The sequence below is a fragment of the Macrotis lagotis genome, chromosome 1, assembly GCF_037893015.1.
Source record: "Macrotis lagotis isolate mMagLag1 chromosome 1, bilby.v1.9.chrom.fasta, whole genome shotgun sequence".
Lineage (NCBI taxonomy): Eukaryota > Metazoa > Chordata > Mammalia > Peramelemorphia > Peramelidae > Macrotis > Macrotis lagotis.
In genome coordinates this window covers 692180125-692207883 of record NC_133658.1, presented here as the reverse complement: position 1 = coordinate 692207883, position 27759 = coordinate 692180125, and the positions used below count along the sequence as shown (strand labels likewise).

General features: G+C 34.8%; 1 protein-coding gene across 4 annotated transcripts in view; it reads right to left on the bottom strand.

Moving 5' to 3' along the window:
• Nucleotides 1-9148: 9148 nt before the first annotated feature.
• Nucleotides 9149-27759, bottom strand: part of TLK1 (tousled like kinase 1) — a 164526-nt gene continuing 145915 nt past the window's right edge. For all 4 annotated transcript variants that reach the window (XM_074215727.1, XM_074215728.1, XM_074215729.1 and 1 more), the window contains 8 exons: nt 27498-27579; nt 23583-23674; nt 23408-23497; nt 22868-23037; nt 22397-22532; nt 13265-13376; nt 12537-12644; nt 9149-9516 (listed from right to left, as the gene is read on the bottom strand). In XM_074215727.1, the coding sequence (XP_074071828.1) occupies nt 9343-9516; nt 12537-12644; nt 13265-13376; nt 22397-22532; nt 22868-23037; nt 23408-23497; nt 23583-23674; nt 27498-27579 (964 nt within the window). In that variant the 3' untranslated portion in view covers nt 9149-9342. The remainder of the gene's footprint in view (nt 9517-12536; nt 12645-13264; nt 13377-22396; nt 22533-22867; nt 23038-23407; nt 23498-23582; nt 23675-27497; nt 27580-27759) is intronic.

Below are 27759 nucleotides of genomic sequence, written 5' to 3'. Positions count from 1 at the left end.
TTTATCTGTTTATAAAAGGGCATTTTATTTTCTTTTTTACCTATCTTCATACCTCTAATTCCATTCTCTTGTCTTAATGCTGTTGCATTTCCAGAACTTTTTCAAATAATAGTGAGGAAGCTTGCATCCTTGCTTCATTCTCAGATTTACTCGAAGTTTATGTATCCCCATCACACATGCTTGCTTTTGGTTTAAGATTATTTTTATAGTAGTAAAAAAGTTTCCTCTATGTCTATACTTTAGGGTTTGTTAAGGTTTTTTCTTCATCTACTGGGATGATCATGTGTTTTAGTTTTCATCTTTAATATAACTTTATTAATGTGGAACCATCTTTGTATTCCTGGATAAATCTATTTAGACTGATAGAACTTAAAATTTTTTTTCCAACAATGTTCATTAATGTGTTTTATCCTTTCCTGGAAAAGGTATCAAGATATTTGTCTCATCAAAGACTCTAATGGAGTTTCTTTTTTTCCCCTCAATTTTTTGAGAATAATTTATTAGGTCTTTTAAAAGCTTTTTAGAATTCTTCTTTGAATACATCAAGCCCAGATTTTTCTTTTGGTAGTTACTTTTCAATTAGATGTAGTTCCTCTTCCGAGATTGTATTATGGAAGACCCAATTCCGGTCTTTTGATAAGTTCTAATATTAAATTTTGTATTTTTCAAGGTATTCCAATAACTAGGCCTAATAAATATCTGCTTATTCATATTTTTGCTTTCACCTGTTTTTTACACTCTTCAAATAGATTACCTAAGAATGTCAATTTTATTCTTTTCAAAGAATCAGTTTTTTACTGTTATTTGTATGGATTTCTTTTGTTCTGTGTTTATTTTCTAACTTTTTAAATCTCTACTCATTGTTTTTTATTTGCTTGTTGGCTAATTTTTAAAAATCCATATCCAGTTCATTAATCTTTTTTCAATTTTATTGTTTCTAGGATGAGGTTTTTCCCTGAGAACTGTCTTAGTAGCATCCCATAAATTTTTGGTGTTCTGATGCTTCATTTTCGTTTGCCTATTAGTTGTTCCCATTTTTTCCAATTTCATTAGGTTTTCATTTGGGTCTGAATCTTTAGATAGTTGTCCCTGAATCAATTTCTATTTTCCAACATTTTAACTCATTTCATCAGTTATACATTTCCCCCTTTATCTTTGTAAAACTTATCCAAAATGAAGAGGAATATTTAAGTCTCTGTTACTACAGTATAAATGTGTCTTCTTGTAGAGCTCAGCTATTTCCTTTTATGAATTTGGATGTGAAAGGATTTGGTTTGTAAAAGCATATTACTGATAATGTTTGTGGTTCCTTTCAGCCCAATAGTTTCCTTATTTGTCACTTTATTTCAAATGTTTTTGCTTTGATGGTATGATTGCATCGTTTTTATTTCATTTATACATAGTAAATATTTATGCATCCCTTCAGTTTTTAGGTATGTCTGTTTTTTAAACATTTCTTATAAGCAACAGATTGTAGGGTTTTGTTTCATTAACCAGTCTCACTTTTTTAGAATTCATTCATACTTAAAAGTTATGGTTAGGTTTATATTTTCCTTCAACTGTCTCTAATATTTCTTAAAATGATTTCCCCATCTCTTCTGTTGTAAGTACAGTGTTGTTTCATTTATTTTTTTTTAAGATGGCCTTGTTCCCAATGACTCTTCCCTTTGACTCAACTCATTTTCACTTCTTGCCCTTTTCCCTTTAGAGTTTTACTTATTAGTTCCTTTTTCTCTGGTTTATAATTTTATCACTCTCCTCCTCGCTTTTCCTCAGTCAAGTAGATTAGTCAACTGATTTTGTTCATTAGTTTTTCCTTGATTTTTTTTTTTTTTTAGGTTTTTGCAAGGCAATGGGGTTAAGTGGCTTGCCCAAGGCCACATAGCTAGGTAATTGTCTGAGGCCAGATTTGAACCCAGCCACCTAGCTGCCTGTTTTTCCTTGATTTCTGCAAGGAAATGAAGTGACTTGCTCAAGGTCCCATAGCTAGGTGTGACAGCTAAGTGTCTGAGGCTAGATTTGAACTCAGGTCTTCCTGACTCCAGGGTCGGTGCTGTCTACTGCACCACCTAACTGCCCCTCAAGCACTAGTTAAAAAAAAAAATCTTGGCACCCTTTTCAAAAAGGATCTCTCTCATTCTCATTCTCCATCTTCTCTGTCTACTATAGACTCCTTCATGGTCTTGTAATGAAAGCTCCCAAAGTATCCATCCCAGACTCTTCCTTCTAGACAGTTTGTGCCACTGCCTTAAAAAGGTTGTCCCACAGATTCCCCTTTTCCACTGTGCCTTAACCCCCAGAACAATGCTAATTCTTTATCATGGAGGACACCGCCCCATGGAAGGACCCTCCTTTAAAACATACCTGATCACACAGTGTACCATGAGCTGTACCTGCCTCTGGTTCCCCTTCCCCCCACCCAAGTCTCAAAATCTCTTTCCTGCATAGGCTCCCTCTCACACTAGGTGCCAGCTGCCTCCAAGTGCCCTCCCTCCCACTGGAGTAAAAATAGAGTTTTTAAACACCAACTCCTCTAGATCACAACCAGCATAAGGTCCTTGTCTCTCCTCACAGACCACTTTTCTTCAGTCATAGAAATATTTATCAGCAGAACCCCCTGCCACTCCCCGTAAGACCTCCATATCTCTTCTCTTCCCTTATAAAATTCTTCCACTCTTCATTTGCTCCCCTCTTTCTCTTAGCCCTTGATTTGACCCTATCACATCACATTTCTACCTGCTTGTAAATCTCTTTATGTGCCCTCTCAAGTTGTAATGTAGTCCCACCACAACCCCACCAAAACTGACTCACCTGTATACAGGATATAATCAAGTTATGTTAATACTATTACCTTTATTGGATTTCTGCCTTCACTCCTGTTTTCTTGGGAACATTTATAAAGAAGTCTCTTACTAGACTCTGTGCTGTCTTTTATGCATTTATTCACTTCTTTATTTTTTGTTTGGAGGACCTGAGAAACAATTTTTGTTTTGTTTTTCCTTCTAAAAATGTTTCAAACACTTATTTCTTACTGAATATCTTTTTTTTCCCATTATGGGTATTCCTTGGGGATACTGAGGGTTCAACTCCAGACAACCACAATTAAGAGGTGCTATGAATTTTTGATTTCCCAGTGCATATAAAAATTAATGTGGCCAACTAAATGATTCTATGAGAAATCAAGAAACAATGAAATAAAACCAAAAGAATGAAAGAACTAGAAAATGTGAAATATCTCATTGGAAAACAATTGACCTGGAAAACAGATCCAAGAGAGGTAATTTAAAAATTAATGGGCTATCAAAGTCATGATCAGGAAAAGAACTTAGACTTCATTTTTAAAGAATTTCCCCAGGAAAATTTCTCTAATATCCTAGAAGCAGAGGGTAAAATAGAAATTGAAGGAATCCATAGATCTTCTCCTGAAAGAGATCCTCCCAAAAATAACTCCCAGAAATACTACAGTCAAATTCCAAAACTCCCAAGTCAAAGAGAAAATATTACAAGCAGCCAAAAAAGAAACAATTCAGCTATCATGGCTCTATAGTCAGGATCACACAGGATCTGGCAGCATCTATATTAAGTGCTCTTGAACTTGGAATATAATATTCTGGAAGGCAAAAAGTTTGGATTACAACTGAGAATCAACTCCCCAGTAAAACTGAACATCCTCTTTCAGGGGAAAAGATGAACATTCAATGAAACAGGGGACCTTTCAAACTTTCCTGTTGAAACAACCAGAGCTGAACAGGAAGTTTGATCTCCAAGTACAGGACTCAGGTGATGCAAAAAGAGGGTGGTCAGGAAGGGCAAATTATGAGGGATTTCATGATGTTGAACTGTTTATATTCCTGCATGGGACTAAGATACTGAAAACTCATATGAACCTTCTTATCTTATTAGAGAAGTTAGAAAGAGTATATATAGATAAGGCACAGGAGAGAACTGAATATGAGGGTATAATATAAAGATGAAGTTAATGGGCGAGAAAGGAATGTACTGGGAGAAAGAGAAAGAAGTAGAATGGGCTAAGAAATTTCACATAAAAGAGGCAAGAAAAAGCTTTTGCAATGGAGTGGAAGGAAGGTCGAATGAGTGAGCCTTCATTCTCCTTGAAAATGGTTCAGAGAGGAAACAACATACACACTCAATAGAGAATAGAAATCTATCTCAGAGGAAAAAGGAGAGGAAAGGGGTAGGCAAAAGGGGACAGGGAAGGAGAGGGGGAAGGTGTAGGTGATACAGGAAAGGGAAGATACGAATTAACTTCTCTGATGTACTTATGATAAAGAATGCAATCCATCACAGAGACAGAGTTGATGCTACCTGAACACAGACTGAAGTACAATTATTTTCTTTTTCTCTCACCATTTTTTGTGAGGTTTCTATTTTTGTGGGGGGAGGGGGGGATTATGTTTATTTTACAACAAGACTATTTTAAGAATGTGAAAAATAAAGTAAATGATAAGCTAAAAAAATTGGAAAATATTTGTTATTTCACAGGAGGAGAGACAACGGACAAATTCTGATGACTTAGAAAATAAAATATATAACCCAAGATTTTTTAAAAAAGTAAATGAATCAACAAACATTTAGTAAGTGCTTACTTTGTGCCAGGCATTATGATAAACTGGGGACACATAGAAAAAATAATCCATGATCTCAAGGATTTATATTTTAATGAAAATACTGAATTTGAGGAAGTTTGGGGCATTCCATGGAAAAGCTAAAAAGGCATTTATTTGGTCATTCAAAATGAAGCCCCAGAGAGACTTGGATTGGATATCTGGAAGTCACCTGCATAAAGAATGACAATTATACCCATGAGAACTGATGTGCAGACCTAGAGAAGAGGGCTGAGGACAGAATTATAGGGATGCACCCATTATTAAGAGGGTGTATGAATATGAACCAGCAGAAGAATGAGAAGGGGACAGCTAAGTGGTGCAGCAGATAGAACACTGGCCCTGGAGTCAGAAGGACCTGAGTTCAAATTTGACATCAGACACTTATTACCTAGTTGTGTGAATTTAGGCAAGTCACTTAACCCCACTTCCTTGGAAAAATTAAAAAAAGACGTTTGAGAGGAGTGCTCCTACAGAAGGAGGATAACCATGAGAGAGCAATGTCATAAAAGCAAAAACCAAAGGACAAGTATGGAGAAAAAGCCATTAGATTCAGCAATTAAGACATTGTTTGTGACTCTGGAGAACGTTGTTTTAGTGCAATGATGTTGGAAACCAAATTATAAAAGACTGAAGAGAGGAAAGAAGTGAAAACAGTAAGTGTTAATAGCATTTTCTAGGAGTCTAGCTATGAAAAAAGGGAGAGAGAACCTGATCACTTGAAGGAATTAAGGCATAGAGATGGTTTCTGAGGAATGGGAGAGAATTGGGTATGTATTATTGAGTAGGACTAAGTCAGCAGTGAGAGACTAAAGAGAAGGGATGTTCTAAAGGACAATCAGCTGTAGAAGATGGGAGGGTGAGGAATTCAGAACATAGCTTTGGCAAGAAGTAGCCTCTTTATTCAAAACTGTAAAAAGGAGTAAAAAGTAAAAAGGAGAGGTTGTGGGATGATGTTAAAAGGTTGTGAGATGCACAAAAGGAGGGAAGGAGGTGGGTCCTGGTGAGTGACATCCATTTTGATGTCTCTTGCTACTACACCCTTTCTAAATTTCTTTTTAATTTCACACAGTGAAAAAGAAATGTTTCATATTTGACTCTGAAACTCTAGAGTACACTGAAGCATTTGGCACATAAATGCTTGTTGGCTAACTAGGAAAGAAAAAAAGACACTGACAGATTCACAAAGTGAATGTAAAATAAGACTTGAATTGTCTAAAGAATTACAAGGAAAATACAATAGTTATTACCAAAATATTTGGCTGTATTAAAGTTTCCAATGCTTTTAGCATAGAAAAACAAACAAAAAATAGAATAAACTTGTTTCCCAAATTTAGAGCTGGAAGAGAACCATCTTCCCATTTTATAAATGAATCAAGTGAGAACACTGAGGTTAAATGATTTGTCTAGTCACTGACCTGGAACTTGAACCAGGACCTACAGCTTCAAATCTATTATTCTTTTCCTATACCAAATGGTCAATTAAAACCAAATTCAGCTTTGCTTAACATGCCTCAAAAATGCCCCTTTAAAAAGTACTCAAGAAAATTCCAGAAAAAATGTTTTCAATGAGAGAAGAATTTAATGCAAGATTAAGAGTTTTATATAGATAGCTCCATCCTAATTTTTCATTATCTCTGGAATGAAAGCTGAAGATAGAAAACATTCCAAAAAGTTTACAAACTGAGCTGATTAGTTTGCTCTCAATAGAAATTTTCAGGAACAAAAAAGTTACTTGCACTTAAGCAACTACCCTCCAACCTCCCAACACACACAGCTGAAGTCCTCTGGTATGAGAAGAATAGCTCTCTATGGCAAGACTTACCTATGCAAACAATTCTTCTTATAAATGAAACAATCTAAAAATGAGAAAAAGACTAAAAAACATTTAAAAGCATCAGTGAAGGTGGCTATACAGATTTTTTTTTTTTTGCCAAGTATTATTTATCTTTTAGGATCGGGGCGGCTAAGTGGCGTCGTGGATAAAGTACTGGCCTTGGAGTCAGGAGTACCTGGGTTCAAATCTGGTCTCAGACACTTAATAATTATCTAGCTATGTGGCCTTAGGCAAGACACTTAACCTCATTTGCCTTGCAAAAAAAAACCCCTAAAAAAATAAAAATAAAAAATCTTTTAGGATCAAAATGTCAAATTATTAGCCAATTTAAGATAATTTGTATTTAATTCTACATAGTATTTTTTAGATTTTTAAAATTACTAAACAATTAAATCAAGAAAAGCATACTTTCCATCCCAAAGTTTGCTCTTTAAAAATAAGTGTTCTTCAGAATTAAAACTTAAAATATAAAATTTAATTTTTTTATTAAATAGCACTATTACTCTTCTCATTTTCAGAAAACCACCATTTTTTGAGTACTGGATTATAATCTGAGCTATTGACCAGTTATGTGACTATCTGATTCTAAGTGACCACTTAAATTAAGAGAACTCAACAATTTTCAATTTTGCTTTTTCTCTTACATCATAGCATATTCATAATAACATGAACTAAAATGTAGTCAGCAATAACCAGTCCTTCTTGTTCTCTCAAACAGTAGATATTTACATACCCATTGAATGTGTCTCAATGTAACAGCCCTAAAGCATTTACCTAAAAACAAGTCATTAAATAATACTTACTAAATGAGTATGCCATTTTATTAAGGTTAGGAACATGCCAACAGATGCAAATTGCTGCATAAAATATGAAATCTAAATCTAAAGCATCTATGTTCTTGTTTTGTAACCACATCACTGCTGACAGGATATTTATTTTAATCTGTCTAAAGGACAGACAGTCTAGAAGAATTTACGTGCTTTCACCCAAGGAACTACTTCATTTCCTCTTTGTATTCCTATTGCAGAGTAGACAGTGAAATTTAATGGAAACCTGTGTGAATAATGCTGTGTCACTTACCTCAGTTTTGCCTTGACTGTACAAATTTTAAACCTGCTGACCTTGGCCTGGCATTTTGAAGAACTTTGCAGCTGTTGTTCTATTTGTAGGCAAAGGGAGCTGGATTAATCAGTACCTTAAATCTTGAAGTTTCCATTTAAATGCTATTTACAGAGTCTTTAAATTTCAGTTGTCATTGTTTATTACTGTATTGGCTACATTCTCTACAATTTCAGCAGCATCTTAAAGAGACAGTTATGTGTTTATGTACAGTGAAAAACAAAATGGCTTGCAACATTAAAAAAACAAGAGCCACAGTTCAAATGTACAGTATTAAATGAGAGCCTGTGGTAATATAGCCTCCTTTTTCTGCAACATGGACAAAACTTACTTACATATAAGTATTCAGCATCATGAATGTGACAGCAAAAAGGAGTAATGTACAGGAGAGAAATACAGCATCCTGGAAAAAAAAAGTTTCTACCATACATGGCAATTAGAAAATGTTTCACATTTTAACACATCTGTACAAACCACAAGAAACATTTTTTCATAGGAAGACCTTCCCACCTTGCTGATAGGAACCTTCCAGAAACTGAGAATAACCATGAATGATTTCTAAATCTAGAATCTGTGCCACATCATTAGGGCATAAGAAACTGACTTAAAACAGCTGTTATGTCCAACATATTCAGTTATACATGCTTTGATTGTTAATGAATTGCCTACTTTTATTATCTCTCTGTGACATACAGCCAACTTCCACCTTAAAGAAGTCATTCAGTTTCTTTGCAAAGGTAAAAGCAACATCACTTAGCAGCAATTAGAAGAAGACTTAAAAAAAATACAATATCCAATTAGAAAAAGCCATACTTTAAACATCTGTACAAGAAAATAAGCTGCTGAAACTTGTGTATAATTGAAAATACGACATCTGTACAACAATTTACAATAGAACTTGAAGGGAATTGATCATTATCCTGCATAGAACTGGTCTGCATTTGGTTACATACTGCCATTTACTTTTTATCACAAGGACAGGAAATGAATTATGAAATAAATTCTGACATTTTGGAAACACTGCAAAATTACAATTTAGTTAATTCAAGAAGTTTTTAAAATATGCAACTCATTTAATCAAGGGTTTAAAGTATCTAGGAATAGCTTACCATTCAAAATGATACCATTGGAAAAAAGAAATGTGATTTTTGTTTGAGGTACAACTCTTCAAAAGCCCAAAGAGGCAAAAAAAAAAAAACAAAAAAAAAAAAAAACCCAAAGCTTAACTCTGTCCAAAAAGTCTATGATATTCTATTATCCCACAACACAAGGTGACCATCATTCACTTCATACTTTGGTGTCAGCAAAATTCCTGCTGAATGGCTAATGCATGGACACAGGCACTGAAATTCTTGTTAGAATTTGTCTGATATTTCCTCCATGAATTTAAATAATGAAAAACTACCCTTCATATTAGAACTCTCCAGTATCAACCAAAAATTTATTTAAGTATTATAAAGGTTTATTTACAATGTCTTCCCCTCCAAAAAGCCCCCAAAGGCCCATTTTTCCCCCCTCTTAAACACAGTATTCTTGTCTGTGTGCAAGAGGTAGTGATCCTTCAATGTTTTAAGTTTATACTCAGAGTACATTTATTCACAGTCCATGATCCACTCGAATACAAATTACACTAAAGAAGAACTTCAGTTTGAAAAGTTTTCAATCTTGTCTTGTGTTAAAAAAAAAAGACACTCAAATGCTCTCAAATAGTCTGCATTTGAAAACAATTTTGAAAGACATCACACCAATCTTGGAGCCACGTCAATAAGAAATTATACTTGAAGAAGGAGGGGTAGGGGTTGTTAGTCCAGCCATATGTAAATTCCCTGAAGAATTTGATCTTCTCATGTGAGGGAGAAGGTAAGGATCATTAGCCAGTTGGTGGACATCAAATCGATCTTCTTTTCGGTATGCTAAACAACGTCTTATGAAAGCCTGAAAAAAAGCAGAATTCAGATATAAAATGTCAAATTTTACATCTATCCCCCCTAAATATTATTAGTATATTCCTAGAGGAGAATTGATAAGTTTTTTTTTTCTTTTTGCAAGGCAATGGGGTTAAGTGGCTTGCCCAAGGCTACACAGCTAGGTAATTATTAAGTGTGTGAGACCGGATTTGAACCCAGGTACTCCTGACTCCAGGGCCGGTGCTTCATCCACTGTGCTACCTAGCTGCCCCAGCATATTCTTTCAAGGAGAAAAGTTGGATTTTTAATGAAAGAGAAGATTTTTGAACTCACCTGATTAAAAAGACCAGAACTGAACAGAAATTTATATCTACAAGACTCAAGAAAGGGAGGAAAATGTTGGTCAAAAATGTTAAACTATAAACAACTTTGATAAGTTTTTAAGACAACTATGTGAGTTGTGAACATGGGTTCAGTTATCAGTTATAATCTGTACATGAATGACTCCCAAATTCATGCAAACAATCTAAACCTTTCAACTCTAGAGCCTTTAGATATTATAAAAGGGTGATCAATGTTAAAAGAATAACAAGCCTTATCTGTTATCTTAAAACTAAAACCTTGATTTTTCTGGAAGGGAAACAATTATAATCCATTTTGATAGATTATATAAATTGCCTATTTAAAGATTCTAAAATAGGAAATTCAATATAACATTTAAGCATTATAGAAAAATATTTGTAGAAAAAGTTTAATCATCTTTGAAAATCTGCCCAAGTTAAATGAATACTTTAGGCACTTAAAATTAATAGTACAGGGGGTGGCTAGGTGGCGTAGTGGATGAAGCACCGGCTTTGGAGTCAGGAGTACCTGGGTTCAAATCCGGTCTCACACACTTAATAATTACCTAGCTGTGTGACCTTGGGCAAGCCACTTAACCCCATTTGCCTTGCAAAGTTTAAAAAAAAAATTAATAGTACAATCACCCTAATTTTCTTTTTTGAAGGGAATTAATTCTCATTTTCTCATCATATTCTGTAAAATCATGGTACTTGAAAATAGATCAAGAATGGATAAAGGGGGATGAATTTTAATCTTGCTTCTGATGTCAATTTTTTTTTGTGTGATAAACCAAATGCTATCGGTTTATTTTGGCTAAGGGCCCTCATTACCAGGTCCAAGTGAAGAGTAATTACAGGAGAAAAATAAAAGAATACACTAGTTTCCTTAGACAACTCTTCCCTCTATATATACTCTCCCCCAATTGTATCATTAGCTTCTATGAATTTAACTGTCATCTCTATAATTCCCCAATCCTCAGTCAACTTTCGTGTTCTAATCCTGCATCCCCAATTGCCTGAGTACTTCTACCTGCATGTTCCATAAGCAGCTCAAAACACATGTCAAAGACCAACTCAAATCCAACCCTCCCTTCTTCCACTAACCCTGGTTTACAAAACAAGTCATCCCCAACTCTTCACTTTCTCTTATCTCTGCTAGCTAATCAGTTGCCAGTTCTTACTAATTCCACCTCAAAATCTTTTGCATCTAATTCTCTCTCTCCACTCACACCATAACAACCTCAAATCTGACTTTTCCAAAGTCAGCAGAACTATTATCACCTACTTCCTGAAGTGCAGGCCTGACTATGCCATTCCCTTGCAGTAGCCATTCAGCAAATCTTCTTATAGGCAATTAAAATCTTTCAAATTCTGGCTCCAGAATATCTTTCCAGTATTATCTCATTATTCTCCATCATGTACTCCACATAAACCAACCAGACTAGTCTTACTGATTTCTTTGGCATCCCATTTCCTGCTTCCATGCTTTTGTACAAGCTGTGCTTCCTTCATCCCTAGAATGCTTTCATTTTCAGGTTTTGGGATCTCTTCCTTCCACTTCTTTCGAGAGACTTCTCCTAATTCCCAAGTATAGTGCATCCCCAACTTGAATCATTCTGCATACAAACTATGACCATTTTGGATCCTTTTAGTTGAATATAAGCTCCTCGAGGGCAGGTTTAGACCTACTTTTGAACCTGTATGTACAGCATGTAAGCTTTTTTTTTGGGGGGGGGGGAGAAGGGGAGGTGTCCTAGGGGAAGCACCACCACCTACAACCTAGAAAAAAGTTTTACCTAAGACACATCAATGGTTATGGAGAATGGCCAAAAAAATAATTGCAGGGCTTTACAGTGTACAAGTATGCTATATATGTTAAATCACAAAGTAGACAAACATGATATATAGCTATGAGATTCATTTGGGCAGCAGTGTCAACAAATGCCAAGTGATACATGCTTTTTAAGGACGTGACTAAATGGTTGTGGCTACTTCCCCCCATCTTGCTTCACAATGCTATGCCTCCCTTGTTATGTAGGCATGCATTAGAAACAAGAGAGAGATTGCATTTATTTATCTTAGGAATTTTAGGACATCTTGTAAAAAGGAATGCTCTTCCCCTTCCCTCCCACCCTGGTCAATGAAAATGAAATTTTGTGAACAAAAAATAAAAACTAATGAATAAAAGTCAATGATCAAATTCAAGGCTAACAACAGTGATCTAATCTAGTATAACTCTGTCTTATGATGTTAAGGAGAAAACACAAATGAACATACATAGAAATTCTATATAAGCAGCATCTCTATGGTCACCACAGAGTCCCATTTGATTTAGATTTACATTATGGTGAAGCATAAGCTGAACACAGAAATCAAACCAATTCTTATTTTCATGTGGATGCCACTTCCTATTGGGAAATGTTATGCGAATATCTAGACCACAGCTCTTGGGTTTATGCTAGTGCTACACAGCAATTAGACCCAAGCTAAGGAAGTGAAGATGGATTAATTTTATTATTAAAAAGCAAAGCAAAGACCAAAACCAATGGACCAAGTGGAAATCCTATACCCTTTACAGGGCTCTCTGCAGGAAACAGTAACTTCTTTTGGATTTACCCATTAAAGAGTATTCACACCTTGTCCTAGAATATATTCTGTTCAATAATTTTTTTTTTTTTAACATTATCCACTTATATAAGTTTAGTACCTTGGCTTCATTGCTTACAACGGGCTTCACAGGGAACTGAACTTCTGTGGCTTTTAGTATTGTGTTTTCTTGCAGGATATCTTGTTGAGACTGGTTGTGACCAAATGGCTAAAAAATTGAAATAGATATTCATAAGTTTATAATCTAAAATTTTCCAACTGATAGTTTTTTGGTTTAAGTTTTAGGTTGTTAATATGTAAACTATTGTTAATATGTAAACTACATAGGGAAGGCTCAGACTACAATTGATTTGAAAAATGCTGAGCCTGTTGTTTGCTATACAGAATTCAGTGTTAGAAATGCAAAGTTATTTCGCAGGCTAGGTAACTAAGACCCAATAAATACCACTGCATGATATTTCTATAGTCTTTTAATGTTTGCTGAATATTTTCTTCACAATTTTGTAAGCAAAGTATTGTTATGAAGTAACCCCAAGTTACAAATGAGGAAACTGAGGTTCAAGAAGGTTGAGGAACTTGTGTATGGTTAGACAATCATTAAGGTCTAAGGTCACTTCAAAGTTACTTTGTGATGGTAGTTAACAAATATAGTTTTTTAAATTTAAAAATAAATCTGATCCACCAAAAAACCCACTAAAACATACAACATTAACAAAAATAAATTCTATTAAATTTACACAAAGAAAACATTAAGGTCAGGAGTAAACACCTTTGACGGACTTGTAGAATTTACCTAAAGTAAAATAGTATTTTAATTTAACTTCTTACCTTTCGACCATATAGACACTGAAAAAAGATGACTCCAACAGACCATACATCAACCTTGTTGGAAATCTTTGGAGGCTCTTTGCCAACTACAAAACACTCTGGAGGTAAATACCTTACAAAAAACAAGACAAAGATGTCAACAATATTCCTTAACAAACTCTGGGACCTAACAAATGCTCTAAGATGAACTTAATTCCCATATGCAAAATGTACTGAATTTTCCACTGCCATCAGTGAAATTATACATGGATTATATCATTCTATCATTTACCAATTTTACCTACATAGGCTGCTCTTTATGAAAAAAATTAAAACTATAAAATAAGTTGAATTACCATGAGAAATTATAAAGGCCCAATTGTGACTAATTTAAAAAATATATTTAAAAAGAATGTATGAACAAGAAAAGACAATAGAAACAAAATCCAGCCTCATTTCCTTAATTTTTAAAATGAGAGGTCTGGACTGGATAATCTATAAAAAGGGTAATTTTAGCAATAAAATTCTTTGGAAAGTTATAAATTTACTAGATTTTTATGAAATACAGAAATAAATAATTGTAATATTTCAAAATGCAAGTAAAACTGGCTAATCTCATATTAGATGATTCTGTTTCTAACACTAGACTTGAAAAAAAAATCCATTTCTGTCCAAATTACTTTGTTCATATTTTGAGTTACTTTTGAACCTCAAATTATCTGGTCAAAGAATAAGATTTCTATTCATGATAAAGACTGGACCAATTTAAAATGAGGTCAGCAATGTATAACAGTACCTATGTACTGATATCCCTACATTTCTACCAATACTGGATGTTATAAAGCATAAATTCATCTCTTTTAACCACTTAGCAAGGGCAAGGTATTTCTCTAACTTATTATTTCTATTAATTTTATACATATATATGTGTGTGTGTGTATATATATATATATACACACACACACATATAATAAGAATAAAGTTTTAATCAGTTTGGTGAGGATTTTCCTATTCTGACTTTTTTTAATATTTACTTTATTAGATTTTCATGAAACTTATTTCTTCTCCAGTGATGATAAGTATATAATATTGCTTTCTTCCATTCCATTTTAAAAATTATATGGCATTATGATACATGGGAAGAATACTTATGGGAGGTAGAGGGGGTAAGTATATCCCTGGCTTTGAGTTTCAACTCTGATATTTAGCTCACTGCAGTTTCCATAGGAAAAGTTGTGGGGAGAAGTAACTGAATTAAGGAAAAATGAGAAGGGATTCTGGAAGAATGTTAAGACTTTAATGAGTGTACAAGAAAGATGGAAGAGGGGCGGCTAGGTGGCTCAGTGGATAGAGCACCAGCCTTGGGAGTCAGGAGCACCTGGGTTCAAATCTGACCTCAGATGCTTAATAATTACCTAGCCATGTGGCCTTGGGCAAACCACTTAAGCCCATGGCTTTGAAAAAAAAATCTAATTAAAAAAAAAGAAAATTACCTCTTTAAAAAAAAAGGATGGAAGAGGAAGGAAGAGAAGGAGGAAGAGAAGGAAGAAGAGAAGGTCCAAAGAAGGAGAGGAGGAAGACAAACAAGGAGGGCTCATTAAATAGGAAGTAGAAGGAAAAGAGAAAGAGAAAGAGAAATACTCAAAATAGGAAACTAGAGTATAACTCTTAGTGGGGGAGATTATTTTCCAGATAAGAGTCAGCCATCCAAGTGTCTTTAATCTCTTAAAATGCTGTGATTCTGTTATTGCACAAGCCTCAAATTATTATAAAATGCAATTTAACTTCAATCCACTAGAAATTTATTGGAATAAATGCTATAAGGTAGAGACCTGTTACAAAATAATTATTCTTTACCTTTTAAGCTTCAGGAAGCAAAGCATAGTATATGAAAACTAGTCTTAAGAGTAAGAAAGATCAGTGTTCAAATACTGTTTCTGGTATCTATTGGTTCTGTGACCCTGGGCAAGTCACTTAATCTTTGAGTTTAAGAGTATAAATTACAGGGCTGGTGCCTGAATTACTCACTGGTCTAATAAAATCACAGGTCTACTTCAACCTACCCATTTCCAGCATATTAATCTCCTCTTTATATTTAATCAATATTTAGTAATGCAACTAGTTTTTAATAGAATTATCAAGCTTCCTGGCATCTTTGCTGAACATTCCATCTTGCAATATATTTCTGGATTTTCAGAGTACATATATTTAGAAAATTTATGTAAACTCTTTAATTCTTCCTTTTATTAACAGATATCCTAATTTTTCTTTTGTACCATTAAAAGCTACACATCAATTTATGAGTTTTAATCAAATGTTTAATTTTATTAAATCAATTTCATGGCCATCTTCCTTACCTCTCTGATATGATCTAATATTGTTATTTACTGAATTTGTAAAATAATTTTCAACTCTGCTATTAGTTCACTGTCTCTGGGTCTTGGTTTCCTCATTAAAGGGACAGACTTCCTGCAGCTTCCACAGGAAAAGTTGTAAAATAATTTGAATGGGTGAACTTTAAGATCCTTTCAAGTTCTGTATCTCTAATGCTACTTGATAATACTGAAAAAATTTACTTTAATGCATCATTGAAAATGAATCTCAACATCTGCTTTCAAAAATTGAGTATTTTATTCTTTACTTTTTAAGTAACTGGAAATAATTGAAAATTTATTATAAAATAATAGGGATCTTTATAATTAGATAAATCAATACAATAAACTCCAGTGGCTTGATCTCTAAAAAAGATTTAATTATCTCTTATTTAAATATTAAAGTTGTTCTCAGATTGGCCCCAATTAATCTTTCCAGTTTTGCACATCACTCTCCCTCCTCCTGGACTCTCATCCAGCCAAACATGACATTCCATTTTCCATATTCAAACTACCTCTCCCTTCCTTTGCATCATCAAAGTCCATATCTCCCATTATAACATTACTTCAATTTCAATTGCTACACAAAGCCTTTCTTGATCACCTCAATGGATAGGGTCCCCTACAAATTATTTAACAACTTTATAACTTGTTCTGGATATGCTTATATTTATTCTCATTGCCTCCCATTCCATTAAAACATTAACCATCTTTTGTGTGATGGACTTCTTGGGCAGCCTCAGAATGTGTATAAATAAATAAAATAAAAATACAGATTTATAAAGGAAACTATACTGAAATAGTTACCAAAATACTGAAAAAAAAAACAAACAAACCTCACAGATCACAAGTAAACACCCTTGGGTTAAAATAAAAACCTCCTTTTGAGTGGGAATTTTTCATTCATATTTAATATCCCTAGCATCTAGGACAGTATCTGCTCAGCACATGATTAATAAATTGATAGATATTATGATTTTATATCATTCTTCTTATCCCACCCATATCAGGCTGATAAATTAGATCTCTATTTTACATCAACTAATAAAATCATTGCTTTTCATTTTAAAAATTCTTACTAGTTGATTCCCTTTGCAACATTTTAAGCATCTCTCCCTTGATTTCATGTTCGTGTTCCTCCAAAGGATAGAATTAATCTGTCAAACTTAAGTTTAAGGAATATTTGCATATACCTTAGACAGATAAAGTCAGAGCTGTTGTGGGATAGGAATGTTGACAATTACAGGGTCCAATTTTTTTGGGGGGGGGGGGGGGTTTCTGCAAGGCAGATGGGGTTAAATGGCTTGCTGGATTTGAATCCAGGTATTCCTGACTTCAGAGCCACCTAGCCGCCCAGGGTCCAATTTTTTAAAAAAAGATTTTAGTTTTACAATTTCCCCCCACAACAGAAGGTAGTCTGTTAGTCTTTACAATGTTTCCATGATATACATTGATCTAAGTTGAATGTGATAACAGAGAAATCATATCTTTCTATTTGCTTACATTTTAAGGGAGAGTTCATCCCATTCACATTCAAAGTTATAATTACTAACTCTTTACTGCCCTCCATGCTATTTTCCCTCTATTTGTATTTCCCTTACTTTTTCCCCTTTATCCATATTCCCCAGTATTTTGTTTCTGGATACCACCACCTTCAGTGTGTTTGCCCTCCTATGTCAACCCCCCTCTCCTTTCTTTCCCCTTTCCCTTTTCCCCTTCCTTCCCTTCCTTCTGTTAGTTCCCCTTTTTTCTCTCCCCCCTCCCCGTCTCCTCCCTCCACTCTGTCCCTTTTAATACTTGAAAGGTAAGGTAAGTTTCTTTTTTTTAAAATTTTTATTAAAGATATTATTTGAGTTTTACAATTTCCCCCCCATCTTGCTTCCCTCCCCCACCCCCACCCCACAGATAGCACTCCGTCAGTCTTTACTTTGTTTCCATGTTGTACCTTGATCCAAATTGGGTGTGATGAGAGAGAAATCATATCCTTAAAGAGAACAGAATTCTCAGAGGTAACCAGATCAAACAATAAGACATCTGGGTCTTTTTTTTCCCCCAATTAAAGGGAATAGTCCTTGTACTTTGTTCAAACTCCACAGCTCCTTATCTGGACACAGATGGCACTCTCCTTTGCAGACAGCCCAAAATTGTTCCGGATTGTTGCCCTGATGGAATGAGCAAGTCCTTCAAGGTTGAACATCACCCCCATGTTGCTGTTAGGGTGTACAGTGTTTTTCTGGTTCTGCTCATCTCACTCAGCATCAGTTCATGCAAATCCCTCCAGGTTTCCCTGAAATCCTGTCCCTCCTGGTTTCTAATAGACCAATAGTGTTTAAGGTAAGTTTCTTAACTGAGTGTTTGTGTAAGTTAACTTTAAGCCAAGTCTGATGACAGAAAGATTCAGGTGGTTCTCAGCTTCTCCCTTCTTCCCCTCTATTAAATTAGGTCTATTGTACCTCTTAATGTAATGGAATTTACCCCATTCAATCTCCCCCCCTCTTCCTGTCTCCTTACTGTCCCCCTTTTTAAGGAGGTATTGTTTTTAAATTATTCTATCTGACTCACAGAAAAATCATGAATGTCCATCACTTCTGGCTAAGTATATTCTCTCTAACAGAATTACAATTCTCAAGAGTTATAAGAACCTTTCTCCCAAGTGTACCCACCACAGCCATGGATAGCAGGTTTTTTTTCCCCTTTACCTACTCCCTCCCCCCACTTTAAAATCTTTACAATCTTTTCATATGTCTCTTGAGCCTCCTATTGGATGTCCAAATGTTCTGTTAAGCTATGGTCTTTTCATCAGGAAATGTTGGAAGTCTACAATTTCGTTAAATGTCCATCTTTTTCCCCCTGGAAGAGAAGGCTCAGCTTTGTTGGGTAGTGGATTTTTGGCTGCATTCCAAGCTCCCTTTGCTCTTCATAATATCTTATTCCAGACCCTTTGATCCCTTAATGTTGATGCAGCCAGGTCCTGTGTAATCCTTACTGTAGCTCCTTGGTAGCTAAATTGTTTCTTTCTGGCTGTTTGCTGGATTTTCTTTTATCTGATAGTTCTGGAATTTGCCACAACATTCCTTAGTGTTTTCAATTTAGGATCTCTTTCTGGAGGGGAATCAGTGTATTCTTTCAATAACAATTTTGCCCACTGGTTCCATGATATCAGGGCAGTCTTCCATCACTAAATCCTGTAATATTAAGTCAAGGCTTTTTTTTTTCTTCTCTTCAATATTTTCAGGAAGACCTATAATTCTCAGATTGTCCCTTCTAAAATGGTTCTCAGGGTCAGTGGTTTTGCTGATGAGGTATTTTATATTTTCTTCTATTTGTTTGATTTTTTGTTTTGTTTAACAGGCTCTTGCTGTCTCATGAGATCATTAGTTTTCACAGACTCCATTCTTTTTATTAGAGAATTTTCTTCATTTACCTTTTGCAACTCCTTTTCCAATTGGTCAATTCTATTTTTGAAAGAGTTTTCCATTTGACCAATTAAAGTTTTGAGAATTATTTTCTTTCTGCATTTGTCGAATTGTATTTTCAAATGATTTGTTTTCTTTTTTGCAAGGTGTTAATTGTCTCACCCAAATCTTCAATTGATTCTTTTTTTTTGCAAGGCAAACAGGGTTAAGTGGCTTGTCTAAGGCCATACAGCTAAGGTAATTATTAAGTGTCTGAGACCGGATTTGAACCCAGGTACTCCTGACTCCAGGGCCGGTCCTTTATCCACTACGGCACCTAGCTGCCCCAGATTGATTTTTAAACTCCTTCCTGATTTCTTCAAGGAAGTCTTTCTGTGCTGAAGACCAGATCATATTCTCCTCAGAGGTTCTAGGTCTCTCTGAGTTAGGTTCTTTTCCTTCTAGGAATTTTTCTATGGATCCCCCTTTCTTCTGGTCTTTCTTCATTTTACTAAGACCTTATCTTATGTTGGCAAGGGGCTGGTTCACAGAAGTTTGGTGTTGAGATCCCTAGAGACTTTACTCATTGGGTATTTAGCAACTCCAAATGGGCTGGCCAGAAGGCTGTGTTGGTTGCTTTCTCTCCAGTGTGGCCCCCTCCTTAACTTGGAGTGGGTGGAGGAAGGTGCAGAGCATTTTTATCTTTGATCAATAGTGGATTTTGCCCTAGGGCAAGGTAATTGCTCTCCCTATTCACAGCTGAGAGAGATCTTTGGTTCACATGCCTGGGGCAGAGGTGGGCTGTAATTGTGTTTGTTCTAGAAAGAGGCTTCTGCTGAAATGAAATACTGGCACTCTCCCTCCAGCTTTGCTGGCAAGCTCAAGACCTTCATTTCCACAACCAATGCCTCTACTCCCTAGTTGGCCAATCAGGCTTGCCCAGCTTTTAGGCTTTCACTCTCTAGTCTGTCCCTGCTGAACAGGCTAGTGGGGCTCTCAGGCTCTAACCCTGTCATGAGTCAGCCCTCTGCACCCAGCTCACCCAGGATCCTGGATTTCTTTTAAGAGGTTTGTTTCATATTACTTATGAGGGAAGATCAGGAGATTAGCACTGTGCCTGTCTTCTCCGCTGCCATGGCTGTGAGTCCCAATTTTTAAAATATTTAAATTTATGGTTATAATTCTAATATATGATCCAATCCAATATTCTATTACAGTGTTTTTTTTTATTTTTTATTTTTCAAGGCAATGGAGTTAAGTGGTTTGTCCAAAGCCACACAGCTAGGTAATTATTAGGTGTCTGAGGCCAGATTTGAACTCAGGTACTCCTGACTTCAAGGCCAGTGCTCTATTCACTGCGCCACCTAGCCGCCCCTATTAAAGTGTTTTTAAGAGAAGGGGAAAATTAAAGAAGATACTACTTGCATAATATACTATGCCTGTGAATTTCTACACTGGAGTTCCTATTTCTAGCTGATGAATAGATAATATAGTAACTCTAAGCAGTCTTAAAATAGTAGCATGGTTGACTCAATTATCCACTAAATACTGGTGAACATACTTAATTGACAATAAGCAATTTGATAATATTCTATAGACTTAACAGACCTTTATCTTCAAGATGTTGTATCCATAAATAATGAAAGGCAAAAAGCCAAAATTATTTACCCTTTGGAAAGGAAGGAAAAAATGAAGTATCCAAAGATTTTTATCATGGTAGTCTGCTACAAATAGCTGGGTTTCTTAGCTATCACTAGGAAATGAGTTGGGGTTTATAGGGAAGCATCATAAAAAGGAAAACATTGGTCTCCTCAAAAGTGATTTTGCCTGAAATTTTTCTGCAAATTATTTTTCTGAAGATCAGGAAACACAGTTGACAAAATCAGAATATGGTACAGTTACCAACTTAGAAAACTTAAATCGGAGTTATACAGCTGATTTAACTATAAAACCGAAAGTAATACTACTAAGTAATTCTATAGACATACTCATTCTAAGTCCTCAAGATTCTAAAAATTCTATAAACAATAAAAGACAAAACACTAAAACAATCTACCCTTTGAAAAAGAAAGAATGAAAGTAGATAAAGCATATGACTAAGAAACAATATCAATTTTGAAAAGTAAAAGGGTGACAAAATTATTTAATAAATGTAAGTTATCTTAAGTTATGAAAAGAATACTATATTAAAATCAAAAAACAATAAAATATCAGTTAAGGATTTATGAATATTTAACAGTCCATTTCCTGTTTCATACCCTGTTTGTCATGCCCAGTTCTGGTCATTTATTGCCCGGTAGGTGAATGTGATTATTTTCATAAGTAATGCTGCCATGAAGTTTCTAACAACAATCAGGGAATCTCAGAATTGTTTACACTACAATAGTTCAAGAAAGCTCACAAAGAGGAAGCCTGGAAGACTGAAAAGGACATGTCACAGGAGAAGAAGCCCTGTCTGTATTCTGGTAACAGTTGTTGGCCTTTTGGAACTCAGGACAAATCCCATTTGCTCAAATCAAGATCATTATCTGTCCTACCTTTCTCATAGGTCTGCTGTTGAAATCAAAAAAATTTAGTAGATGTAAAAATGCTTTGGAAATGGCAAAGCACTCTAAGTAAGGCAATAGTATGTTTATAATTTAACTTCTGACTTCTCTGGATAAAAGAGAAGTTTTAAACTTAACCTATATTTCAACCTATATTTCCTGGATAAAATGCTTTTGAAAACTGAGTTGATTAATCAATCATCAATTAGTTAAGGTAATTAAGCTTAAAACTTTTTTTAGTAGTTTTAGTAACACCCTGTACATAAACAGTTCATTCAGTTCCCTCATCTGCCAAATCATATATATAAGATCTTTAAGGGCCATTTCAACTCTAAATCTTACTATTTCAACTGTTTTTGTGGGCTGTGCTCCAAAACATATAGTGAAATTACTTGAAATCAGAAAGAGTTCTCTCTGAGGAAGACATTCAGGTTTCCACTAGGCAAGTCAATAAAGTTCAATTCTAATGGCCAGTTACTCTTTTATCTACAATTTGCCACCCTTCAGTGGCATCATATATGCTTTCGTCACTGGCTTCATTTTGAATATTGCCTTCCTTAAAGATCAAGAGTTTAATGAAATGGAAAATAGTTCTCCCCCCCCCCAAAAAGGTCAAAGGGTCTTTGATAACAGGGAATGTTCATCTTTTTTTTTTGGGGGGGGGGTTTCAAAGCAATGGGGTTAAGTGGCTTGCCCAAGGCCACACACAGCTAGTAATTATTAAGTGTCTGAGGCTGGATTTGAACTCAGGTCTTCCCAACTCCAGGGCCAATGCTCAATTCACTGTGCCACCTAGCTGCTCCAAGAGTTGATATTCTTAATATTTAAAATAACAGTTACCAGTAAGTTCCTGCCCCTTGAGAAGTTAGATCCATTCCATCCACACCATAACTATCATCATCCATAATTTTGGATAGGCCAAAATCAGTGATTTTGATTTCTCCACATGCTGTTCCATCTACTAAAAGGATATTTCCTAAAAAATAAAGAAGCACAAAAATTAAGAAATTCTTTTAAGTATAAATTCCCCCCATCTGTACAATTGCAACCATTTCATTGTTTTCATTATTTAATAAAAATATATTTTATGAACTAAATTAAAAGCGATTTATGTATTAAAGTTAGTAGTATGACGCTTCTAAAGTTAACTACAATTCTAAAGTAGTTCTCAAACAAAAAACATATCTTTAGCATAGATTTAATTTGATTTTAAGAAATTTACTATTTTTAAAATGATCAGGAAAGTGATATTTATAAGTGTCAAAGAACAAGAAAAGAAAATATGATAAATTATGATAAATTCTTATTTACCTGGTTTAAGATCATAATGAATAATAGGGGGTTTGATCTCATTGAGATATCTTAGTGCATTTACTATTTGCATAACAATGGACCTAGCTTCCTTCTCTGACATTAATTTATGCTGTTTGAGATAGAAATCCAAGTCATTGCCTTCACAGTATTCTAACACTGTACAAAACCTATAGAGAAAAAACAAAATACGTATTTATTAGATATACCATTAAATTGTGTTCCCAAATAATTCACAAACATCAAGACCAATAAAGAGAAAAAAGTAAAGTATAGCTTAAGTATTTATAATTATTAATCAAAAGCTAATTCAGGCATTGGGAGAGAATTTTAAATAAAGGACAGGACAAGATGAATATGTTTTGAGAAAAACACAATATGGTAACCTATTTTTTAGGAAGTTTCTTTTTATACAGTATAACAAAAATTTAATATTCCTAAATCCCCCTAGAATCAGGACAGCTATCACAACTTTTAAATTTCTTATTCACTTACACTGCATTTAGTTGCCATTATCACTAAATTCTATTCTATACTTACGTATCTGTGTCCAAGGAGAAATAATCATATAGTTTAACTATCCTGGGATGGTCCAGTTCTTTGTGTATTCTATACTCTCTGCAGGCATGTCTAAAGGAAGAGAGCATGTTAATTTTCCATGATCAAAAGACTCTTGATCAATTTACCACAAGAACCATAAGGCATTAATATTTACTTGTGGTAGTTTTCCTTCTTCTCATCCCTCCAGCTCTTATTAAGCTGATGGATCTTCACAGCAGCATATCTTTGTTCATAAAGGTCAAAAGCCTGAAATCCAAGACAAAGTACAATTATAGCCAAAGACCAAGCAAATTAAATTCATTCAAAATATAAGAATTCTTTAAAAACAAACAAACAAAATGAATTAACTAAATCTAGAACATAATAACAATGATTCATATTTATACGTTATTTTGGGGGTAGAGGGGATGGTAGATCTGTGATGTTATCAATGTAGAAAACTCTGGATAAGAAAACTCCCTCTAATGATGCAGAACAGTAGCAGCAACAGAAATTGATAGAGTTGCTTGGTGTCTAAGAACACACAGATCAACTGGACCCACCAACCAGATAAATATATAATTAGGAAATATTTAACAAAATAAAAATACTACGGAACACAAATAATAATAATAATAATAATAATAATAATAATAATAATAATAACAATAATTTGTGGTTTTCTAAGTCAATATGGAACCTTCCAGGGATTCTTATCAACCACACCACTACCTTAAGGTTTACAAAATTCTTTCTTTAAAACTAACCCAGTAAGTTAGGTAGTTGTATTAATTTGTAAGTAAGTCAACACAGTTAACAAGTGCTGGAATCTGAAACCATCAAGATTTCAAATCCACTTCTCTGACTCCAGGTAACACTTCTAATTAAGGAATGGGTTGCATTTTAATGGTACACAAAATTAGTCAGAAATTTTACTATGTGATATGTGCTAGATTACCAAAAAAAAAATATAAATAATTAGGACCACTACCAAATCTATATAGCTATATAGCACCTTCTGTTCAAATATTCTTACTTGGATTTTCTGAAATTTTATCGCAGAATAGATAAAACAATTCACCTATACTATCACTTTTACTCCAGCCCTATTCCAGAGATTACTGGTTGAGGAGACAAGAGCAACACAAGGCAGCAGATTAGTGGGTCTCTTAGACCATAGGCTTGAAAAGTAGGAAACATATTTCTTCACGACTTAAAGTCCCTCATTCCAGAGAGCTCCCTTGTCCTTGAAGCTCAATGTAGTGTAAAAAAATAATCTAAGTAAAGTTGTTTTAAGATATAAACTACCTAAGTTTAGTATTCTTTAAGAGACAGCAGCAAACAACATTGTGTCTACTGTTGAAGTATGAACTTCTCATTCAACATTGTTTTAGATGAACTAAAGAAAACAGGTTCTAAAATGCTATTTACTATGTTACAAAACAACTCCATGAACAGAGATTTCATTGTAAATCATATAGAGTCACTGCTTTTCAATGTGTACTTTAAGTAAGCATGGCTTCTGGCATTTATCCTAAAACACCTTACATTCATGTAAGGAAGATCATTCCACAAATAATACAAAATTTCAGTTTTGTTATTAAATGGCATCAGATTGTGTGTGTGTGTGTGTGTGTGTGTGTGTATGTATGTATGTAAGTTCAAAAACTATATCTAAAAGATTTAAAATCCACCCCAAATTTCATGGTCAGGGCTGTTTTTTTTTTGTTGTCACTAAAAGGTGACACTGAATAAATCAAGAATAGTAAAGCTAGTATGAATAGAAAAAATCTGAATGCAAAGTAAATGCTGTGAAGGACATGAAGAAATACATAAGTTATATAACATAAAACTTTATGTAAATCATTAGGGGCAAGTTTCCATTCTTAATTGGATAATGACTGTTTGTGTAAAGATTCTTTGGGAATAACACTTTTTTTGCCGGGGTAGAAGAAGCCAACTGTTAGGTTTGGGTTATGCAATTAAGAACTGAAGGGGACTAAAAGATTATCACATTCAATTTCTTCATTTTTATAGATCAGGAAACTAAGGCTTTAAAAGCAGTTAAGTGACTTGCTCAGAGTTTTATATTAAGTTACAGAGAGAGAGAGAGAGAGAGAGAGAGAGAGAGCGCGAGCGAGCTCCTGGATTTGAATTTAGGTCTTCTGATTCCAAATTTAGCAGTTTTGGGTTTTTAAATGAATAGCCAATTAAAATTTTATCTAACCAGCAGGTACAGCTCAGCTTATCTCATCCTTCAAAGTTATTTTTAAGGAACCATAATTGGCCTTGAGAAAATTCCCACAGTCTCTAACCTTCCTAATGAAATCCCTGAAGATTGAAAGATCCAATGCAAGTTAAGGAACTATGAAAGTCTTTTGTAGATTTTTGTAGTTTTTACCCCCCCAACATGATGCTATTCTTAGGAGTCACTAATTTGGGGGCAGGGAATAGGATAAATGGGATAAGACTGGAAACAAGAGAAAAGGGTGTTTGCATACTTTCCTTTGCTCACCTGGCATAATAATGTCTTCAATAAATAGAAACTTGACCAAGTTATAAAGTCTCTGGGTCTAGACCAATTCAGAGTAATTTAAAATTATTTTTATAACTGAAAGTTTGGGGGAAAGAGGTGTCTTAATATTAGGGTTGAGGGGCGGCTAGGTGGCACAGTGGATAGAGCACTGGCCCTGGAGTCAGGAGTGCCTGGGTTCAAGTCCGGTCTCAGACACTTAGGGACTGTCTGGCTGTGTGGCCTTGGGCAGGCCACTTAACCCCATTTGCCTTGCAAAAACCTAATAGGGTTGTGAAACACTGGAAGATACAGAAGGACCAATGACTAAAGTTGAAACACTTTCTCATATCCTCTTGCCTATTCAAAGGGTATTTCTAACTCTAGAAATCTTATTTATTAACTACCATTAAAGTTGCTCTGAAGGAAACTGGAAATTATGTGAGTCTCCAATTCACTGTGTTCTTGTCCAAACACTTTCAAGTACAGTCTAAATATCATATTTTTGTTTTGTTTTTTTGCTAGGCAATGGGGTTAAGTCACTTGCCCATGGACACAGAGCTAAGTAAATATTAAAAGTATCTAGGGGCGGCTAAGGTGGCGCAGTGGATAAAGCACCGGCCCTGGAGCCAGGAGTATCTGGATTCAAATCCAGTCTCAGACACTTAATAATTACCTAGCTGTGTGGCCTTGGGCAAGCCACTTATCCCCATTTGCCTTGCAATAAATAAATAAATAAATAAATAAATGAATGAATGAATGAATAAAAAACAAAACCCCTAATAAATAAATAAATAATTGAATGAATGGATGAATAAATAAATAAATAATTGAAGGTGTCTATCTGAGCCACATTTGAACTCAGGTCTCCTGAATTCAAGGCTGGTGCTCTATCTACTGAGCTACCAAGCTGTTCCCATTTTCAAATTATCTCAAGAGTTATCTTCATATTCAAAGTTTTGCTAACTACTTCTGGATGAATCTGAGGTAGAAGTTGGAGGAGAAGCAAAACATTTAGAACTTTTGATATCTATTTAAAATACAAGTGTATAATGCCTGACATTTATATGGCCTTTTAAGGTTTGTAAATTGTTTTACATAAATCACATATCCTCACAACCTTACTGGTTAAGTACTACAAGTGTCATTTTTTTTTTAGGTTTTTGCAAGGCAAATGGGGTTAAGTGGCTTGCCCAAGGCCACACAGCTAGGTAATTAGTAAGTGTCTGAGACTGGATTTGAACCCAGGTACTCCTGACTCCAGGGCCGGTGCTTTATCCACTATGCCACCTAGCCGCCCCTAGTGTCATTATCTTAATGTTTCAGATAAGGAAAATCTTGGGTGAATAATTTGTCCTGATTTGAGTTTATCCTAATTGTATGAATTTTCTTATCTAATTAAAATACAACAATCAACTGAGCTGTATTATTCTATAAGATTGCTAATAACATTCACTAAATTCCAGAAAGACCCCACACATTGGCACGAACTTCATATTGTTATAATTCTGAGGTCTGACAATTTCTTAGTCAACTTTTCCTATACTGATCCAAATAAGAGACTGAAATATACATTACCTTATATACTTCACTAAAACCACCTCTACCAAGTAGATGAAGTAACAGGTATCGTTCATTTAATGTGGGATGGTCTTTAAACCTTGGGGAAAAAAATACATATGCATATTTTTAAAATTTAGACAAGGGCATAATAAGATCCTATCTACTCCAAGGAGCCTTTTTTAAGGGGGGATGGGACTTTTAAGACTTTTCTTATTACTGCACTGCTTAGAACACCTTCCTCCTCTTTTTTATTCCTGCTTGCTACTCTTCTCTTTAT